The following is a 7728-nucleotide window of genomic DNA, read 5'->3' as shown; positions in this document are numbered from 1 at the left end:
ATGGAACCTGTGGTTCCCATGGCTTACCTGGAAATACTTAGTGATAGCTCTCTGTGCTTAACGCCTCCTGGTTGTGGCTTCTAGAAGTACAGAGAAGAGTTACGTGATAATTCATAAAATATCATAATTCATAAAATATCTGTTTAGTATATGTGGTTGGTTGTTCTTTTGTTGTTGGTCCCCCGCCCCCCAGGAATCTGTGTTTTATTAATAACATCAAAAATAATTGTACTTTTTCTTTGCTTTCAGTCAAAGAAGTTTAGCTGAGATTACAGAACTGATCCATACGGCCTTTCTGGTGCATCGGGGCATAGTGAATATTGGTGAGCTCAAGTCCTGTGACGGCCCGCTGAAGGATATGCAGTTTGGAAATAAAATGGCTGTTTTGAGCGGAGATTTTCTTCTAGCAAATGCGTGCACAAGCCTTGCACAGTTGCAGAATACCAAGGTAAAATGAAAAAAAAAATCTTCTACTGTCAGAGCAAGGAGCTATTAGATAATCTTCTGAAAAAGAAGTCCTTTGAAAAATCAGCAGTTATGATATGTATGTATATATGGAGCATCCTTTTAAAAATCACACACACTTTAAAAAGCATACTTACAGTATTGATATAGATGGATTGACAGGCTGCTGCTGTGAATGTGTTTACCACTGTCCTGTAGAATTACTGTGGTGAGGCCTTCTGTATTCTTTCTGAAGCACTCTAGTACTGGATGAGTGGATAATTTGGTGAATTTATCATATATGCAGTGGCATCCTCATGATGTGTCAGACTCTACAGCACTTGTGGCAGACAGCCAGCTCAAGACATGTTTGGTTTGTTGTTTTGTTTTACCCTGTGCTTTCTGAAAGGTTTGTCTGTCTTAGGCAACTCTTGGGGGAAAAGGCTTCATTTCCTTGTCTACACAGTGCTCAGGTGACTTTTTACTCTTAACAAAATTACTTTGTTAGGCATTTGGACACCCCCCCGAGTATTGGATTGCCCTATTAATGTGGATGTACTGGCTTCTAAAGGGCAGCTGCAATCCAGCTGCCTAGCCAAACAGTTTGAAGCTTTGCAGGGAAATGTGTTTCATGACAAATTAATTGTACATACGTATGAACTTAGAAAATTAGACTGATGGAGACCTTAAGAGATCGCCTCTTTAGTTGGTGGCTCTTTTCCCCAGGTAGGATCAGCTACACCAAATCATTCTTGATGTGTGTTTGTCAAGCTTGTTCTTAAAACCCTCTGAGGTAGAGAGGGATTCCTGGGCACCCCTGTGTCAGTGTAACCCCGAAGTGTGTGTGTGGCTGAAGAGCTGAGTGTGCCATCCCAGCTGAGACAGAAAACAGGTCTTTTCTGCAGGGATATTTTCTATACATCTGAAGATTGCTGCCATATCGTGATGTAAAATAAATGTTTGTCATGCATGTGGTTGTCAACAGTCAACATATTTTTAATCCTGAGTTGGAGCCTATTGTTTTTAGATTCTCGTGCTAAAGCTTCTCGTGGTGGTAGCTGAATATTTCTGTACTGCTTTGATCATAAGTGTGACAGTTTCTCTCGAAAGTGGTGTCATTTTGTAACACAGAGCTGAGATTCAAGAGAAGAAACAGAAAATCAGATTTCAGTCTGCTGGAATACTGCGCTAAGCCATTATCTTGGTAACTGGTAGGAAGTATTAAAAAAAAATAAAACAAAAAAAGTTTTAAGTAGTGCAAAATTTTAGTCATACAGTAACCAAGATGGGGTTCAGTTGCTTTTACTAGTTATTGTTGATTTGTATCCTTTTTTTTTTCTTGGTGCATGGTAAGATTCTCAAGACAGACCACAGGATTTAACCCTAAATCAATTTTTTTGTTTAAACATGAGAGGAGACTTTTATAAAATGTAGCACCTATTATTCTGCATTTCGTACATCATCAAGTATTGCAGCAGCAATGTGTAATCCCTGCAGACTTGCCAGGAAACAAGCCTACAGTGAAATGAAGCACAAGTGCAAAAAAAACTCCTTTTTTTTTTCTTTTTTTTTTTAAGCAGTCATTACACTGTGCGTCGGAAAATTCTGCCAAAACATTTTAGCACTTTTTTTTCATTTTTCTGACATCTAAATACTTTCATAGCTTCTACATAAGATAAGTGGGATGCCATTATGGAAACTGATTGACTTAGTAAATTATTCTTTTTCATATGTCTAACCCTACTAGCAAAGTTAGAAAAATTGAAGTACAAGCTATAGAAATCTCTTGACAGGTGCAATGATTTAAACATACTGTATTTATTCTTTTGTAAATGATGAATTTTCAAATCTGGCATCTGTTTTTCAGCAGTGTGAAATAACTGTGACTTTTTTCCTTCATAATGTTTTGTTTTCTTTGATGTAGAAAGTAAAAATCCCAGTACTGCTTTTTTTGCTGGCACTTATTTGGTAGCTCAGCAAATTGTCTAATGAAATGAGCAACATTTTATATTACATGGTACTGACCGTGATAGGCTCTAACCTCTGTAGACACGCATAGCTGTTGTATAGCCTAGAATTTAAACTAAGGGGAGGTTTAACATTGAAACCACTGCTACCAAGGTAATTTTCCTGTGCTGTTAAACTCTTGTCTGAGCTTGTGTATGATGCATTTATCTCTGTGCTTCTCTCGGGGCTGACAATTAGATGTGAAATTTTGTAGTCGTAATGAAATGCAGAGCTATTTTATAATTGCCAAGGGTAAAATTAGCAAAGTCAATTATTTTCCCTTAGGCTTTTCCCTGTAGATATTAAAAGACTGCAAGGTAATTGCCTTAGGTAACACTTTGATTTTTAAATAACATTAAATGTAGGAATTGTTGTTGTTAATTCGAAGTAATTTTCCTCTTCTTGCCACTGTTGTAGAATATAACTGTAATGATGTTAACAAGACTCGGGGCTCAGGGTTTGTGCTTAAACTATTGCTCATACTTATTGTATGTTTGCTGAAGTTATGCAGACGAAGAGTTTGGGGGTTGTTTGGTTTGGTTTGATTTTTTAATATCTGAGATACAAGAGCTCAAGGTTTCTTGAAAAGTCAGTTAGGAAGCATCCTGTAAGATACATTTTGATGCTGTGCTAATATTAAGTTGTCTATGATTTTGGGTTTTGAGCACACATAATAATTCAGAAGAAAACATTGTCATTTTCTACTTTGTGAAATAATGAGACCTTAATTAGGATTACAAAATTGGTATTGATTGAGCATAAAATAAAGTACTGAAGGGCATATGCAATTGCATGCTACATTTTTGTAATCATGGCAAAGCTCTACGTTTAGTCAGAAAATAAAAACTGCTTAGAATGAAGAGTAATTTCTTAAACTTTTTTACAAAGCATTAGGTTAATCAAATCATAGGTATTTACAGTTCTTTTATACATTCATGTTAACTTTTTGATCACCTTCTGCAAACCATCCTTTTTTATGTCTACTTTGTATTTCAGCTGGTGTCTTTTTTTGGCCTGCTGATTGTGGTGAGAAATTGTCTTGTTGAATGAAGATAATATGGGTATAACCTTACTACAGAACTGCTTCCTGTATTAGATTGGACATTGCTTATCCATGGATTTTGGATCAGAAAGGAGCCCCAAGAGGAATTAGATTGGGATCTTTTAGCAGTTGGTGCATCAGCCGTGAGTTTAGGAAGGATGAGCCTTTGACAGGGAAGGGCATGGTTGGTTTTTTCTGCTTAAACACCACCACAGTAATGCCTGGTTAATGTGCTGATGTATTGGACTGGGGTGTGCTTGTACGGCATGGTGATGTTATTTTGATAGCTTTTCTCATTTTGAGGTTGCAGTATTTTGATACTAGGACTGTGATAAGATATTTGTAAAGGTCATCATAAACATGAAGATGTGGGAGAGACAGAAAAGTAAATGATATTTGCCTAACAAAATAAGGTACCTCCCTACTATCTTGTGGGATATGTGACCATATGCAGTTTAAAATAGATAAGTGGATAAATTATTAAGAAGTGTAAAAGAATATGTTTAAGGGCTGGTTCTTTGTTGCCATCTGAAGGTAATATGCATTTAACATTTGTTATCTCGCTTTGCCTGGCCAGGGATGTGGGGATGAAGCTGTCAACAGCAAGTTTTGTTGCATGAAAGTGCTCTGGTGGCAAAAAGTGTCAGTTTTTGTCTTCTGCTTAAGTAACCTTCACTTCCTGCAATATCTTTAGGGTGGCATCCAGGTGCAAATATAGCAAAAGTAACAATCGTTAATTGGCATTTTTGTCACCTGTCAGCCAGGTACACAGTATAGACATTTTAACACTAGTGATGTGTGAATATTTCAGGGTCTATCACAGATAAGTTGGAAGAAACCTAATTTAGTCTGTAAATTCATTGCTTGCAACTCAGTATGCTGAGGGAGAGGAAAAAAAGGCAGAAAAAGCCTAGCCTAAAAACCTGAAATACAGGTAATGGTAACATTCTCTGTAGTTCTTTCTGAAATCTTAAAAATGTCTCTGTTTTTCCCGACTGTAATTCGGTGAGCTCTTGTTGGAATCATTAAACTGTTTCAAGAAGCACTTCAAAATCTACAGCCAGAAAGCTTGGGATTGAATGTAAGAATCTTGTCTGGCAATGCAGAGCTCTGCCAGAAGACCACATTATGGAACATTGTTTTATTAAGCATTATTTGTTTATAATAAACAGTAGCACAGATGTAGTACTTATATAGTGGATGCATTTCCTTATGTTGAGTTTATGTATTCCTAAAGACATAAGTGTGTTGCTTACAAAATAGGCCTTGTGCTCGCATAAACATCAGCAAGTTCTTCATGTAAGTCTTCCTGTTGCATCAATCTGGATGTATGCTGTGCTTCATAAAAGAGCTGCTTATCTTGAACTCTTTTGTTCTGGTTTAGCATTTTAGGGTGCCACAAGGGTGCGTCTCAAAACTAGACACTACTGAAAAATACAGATAAGTTTAATGAGCTCTGAACTGATTTATGGAAAAGCACACTTAGGAAAAGCCAAGAAAGAATTGTAGTGTTTCTGAACCTTTAACCTGATATGAGAAGACATAAGACAACATAGCCATCATGACTGCTTTATTACACAATAAAACTCTTATTTAGGCAACCCTAAATAAGCAGTTCTGCATTTTAAAATATTGAGATGCATACAACTTAGCATAGATTTTATTGGAGAATGCAAACACACTTTCTGTACTGATAAATGCATTGTTATGAGCCATATGTAATTATGAACTAATTCTTAAGAACACTTATTTGTTTTAATAATTATTTTTAGGGTGCACCAAAATTTACTAATTTGCATCCACTTCTAAGAGGTAAATTTGGTTTTACTTTACCTTGAAGTAAAGCATAAGAGATTGTAAATCAAACAAACTTTATGTCCATTTAATGGACATGTATTGTTTTTTTCTGCCCAATGTTCTCAAACGCTGGATTTTTAATAAGATTTCTTTACTAAAGTTTTATTGACAGTCATGTGTAGTTCCTTTGGTAGCAAAAAGGCACTCTTTATAATAGTTGATGAAATTATTTTAAGCCTAACGGGAAAAAAATCCTGCATGTTAGAGACAAAAGACTAAAATCTGTTGGAATCAGTACTTGGTAATAAAATTTTTCCCACATTACTGCCTTAAAACTTTTGTCTACCATTTCAGCTGACATTAGAGGTAACAGTTCTTGTGATGATGATGGTAAAATTGTAGAACGATGCTAGTGATTCCCCTAATTACTGCATTGTGCTCTTCCCATTGCCCCGTTCAGTGCTCGTGTCAGTGGAACAGTTCCTTCAACTTTGCATCCTTCAAAGTGGCATTCAGTTTTCTGAATCTTTTACAGATTTTTCTTTTCTAGTTTACTTTTCCTGTCTGTAGCTGGTAATATAATTAAGTATTGGTATAATTTCATTACCCTAATGGCTGTGCTTATATGTTTGAAAAGTAATCTTTTGAAGAAGTTAAATTAAAGGATTAGGCAACACAGCTTATTAATTTATTAACTTAATTGAAATTCTAAAAATTAAACTTATTCTGTAATTGTGGTGATAGGTTAGAAACAGTCTTCTTTTTGATCTGAAAGAGCTCTATTGCATCGCAGTGAATGTTGGTTTTGAGATTAGGACCACTTAACTTTGTTTTGATTCCTAATCAGAGCATTGCTCAAATAGGTCTATAATAGGTCTAGCCTTTACTTTAATGGCCTTTTGCACCTGTACTAGTCTTTAAAGCTAATGCTTATGTTAAGCTTTCCCAAAGCTAGACTCCACTGGGGTTAGTACATGCCTGTAAAGAAATAGTTTATTTTTCTGTGGTTCTTGGCTGTGGCACTGCTGGAAAATTTTATGTTCAGATTTCAGTCTGTTTTCTGTCCTCCCACTTCTGCATGAAAAATTGAGTGAGGGGAAAAAAAAAAAAAAGTAGTTATTTCTGCGACTTCCCTTATGGACGTATATGACTTATAACCAGTGCCTTGTAGCAGCATGACTGCTGCAGAACATGGAAGGGCTGGGATAGAGACTGATATCAAAATATGTAGTCATAGGTATCACTATGACTATCATAACAAATCTGAGATTGAAGCTCTGTCCTAGAAATACACTGCAAGAATATTTTGAAAACATCAAGACATGGAGCTATTGAGAACAGAATTGTGAGTCTTTGAGATGCTAACTCAATGCTTTGTTGGCTGAGCAAGTAACCGTCTCAGGAAAAAGTTGTCCACTCAGTTCTGATAAATTTTCAATAAAAGACTTCAGATCTTCACATTGGCTTGCGCAAAGTCCATTTAATCCTCTTGCCTCTGAATTGTTTCACTGTTTCCTCAACTTGCATCTGAATTTGCCTTCCTCATAGTAGCAATCGGACACGTCTTCCTGCTTTTTTGGTCCACAGCATTGTCCTCCTCAAAGGTGAACTAAACAGCTACTGCTAACGCATGGTTAAGTAGTTCCCTTTCTGATAGAACTGCTGTATACCTCATTGTAATGAACAGGATGCTCTGGAAAATACCAATATGCTATCTAGGCAAGAGAGAGAGGGGGCTTTTCAGAGATAACTGTTGACTGTCAAGAAAGAAGGAAGTGAAAATTAATTTGAAGAAACTGAAAAAAAAAAGTGATTTTGTTGAGAGGAAAGTGGAGGTCATTCAAGATCTCAAGATAATCGCTGTACCTGGGAAATGCATTCTGGATAGTTGTGGTAGCAGTGTCTGCTGTCCCTCTGTTGTTTGCTCCCTTAATGTGTGACGCTGAATTGGCTGTTTTCTAGTGATGAAGGCAAATGGCGTAGGACTAAAAATATTTGCAGACTTTGATATCATGTGTGCGTCTATATGTAAAAAAATCAATTTTAATTGAATGTTAAGGCTAAATTTTGTTAGAAAGGTTTGTATTTTAAAGACAAAACCCCTCACTTTTCAAAGAAGAAATTGCCTTTCAAAGATTTGAGGCAGACATTAAAAAGTGGCTATGTTTTGTATTTCCTTAACTGTTAACAAGGAACTGTGTCCACGATGTTGATTGCTGCCAGAATATGTAGAAAATGGATATTCAAAATAAAACAAAATTTATTCTAAGTAATTGAAGTCATGAAAACTTGTAGTATGTGATGTTTTATTCTGCATGAGATGCCTACTGCGAGAAAGGACTTTCAAGAGCCGGCAGTTTGGCTGCTTCATTCACCACCTGCTTAGAACAGGTATTGCCACTGTCCAGGTTTGTTAAAGCAGAGACGTTCATTGCAGC

The 7728-nt window shown here is 36.4% G+C and overlaps 1 protein-coding gene across 1 annotated transcript in view; it reads left to right on the top strand.

The window, feature by feature from the left end:
- Positions 1-244: 244 nt before the first annotated feature.
- The window catches only part of PDSS2 (prenyl (decaprenyl) diphosphate synthase, subunit 2), a gene marked incomplete at its 5' end in the record, with an annotated part of 43533 nt that continues 36049 nt past the window's right edge, over positions 245-7728 (top strand). Inside the window, one exon of the mRNA XM_010194246.1 lies at positions 245-448. Within this exon, the coding sequence (XP_010192548.1) occupies positions 245-448 (204 nt within the window). The remainder of the gene's footprint in view (positions 449-7728) is intronic.

This window comes from Mesitornis unicolor, unplaced genomic scaffold (genome assembly GCF_000695765.1).
Source record: "Mesitornis unicolor isolate BGI_N332 unplaced genomic scaffold, ASM69576v1 scaffold811, whole genome shotgun sequence".
In the NCBI taxonomy this organism is placed as follows: domain Eukaryota; kingdom Metazoa; phylum Chordata; class Aves; order Mesitornithiformes; family Mesitornithidae; genus Mesitornis; species Mesitornis unicolor.
The sequence above is the reverse complement of the archived record's forward strand: the minus strand, read 5'-3'. Positions and strand labels throughout refer to the sequence as shown.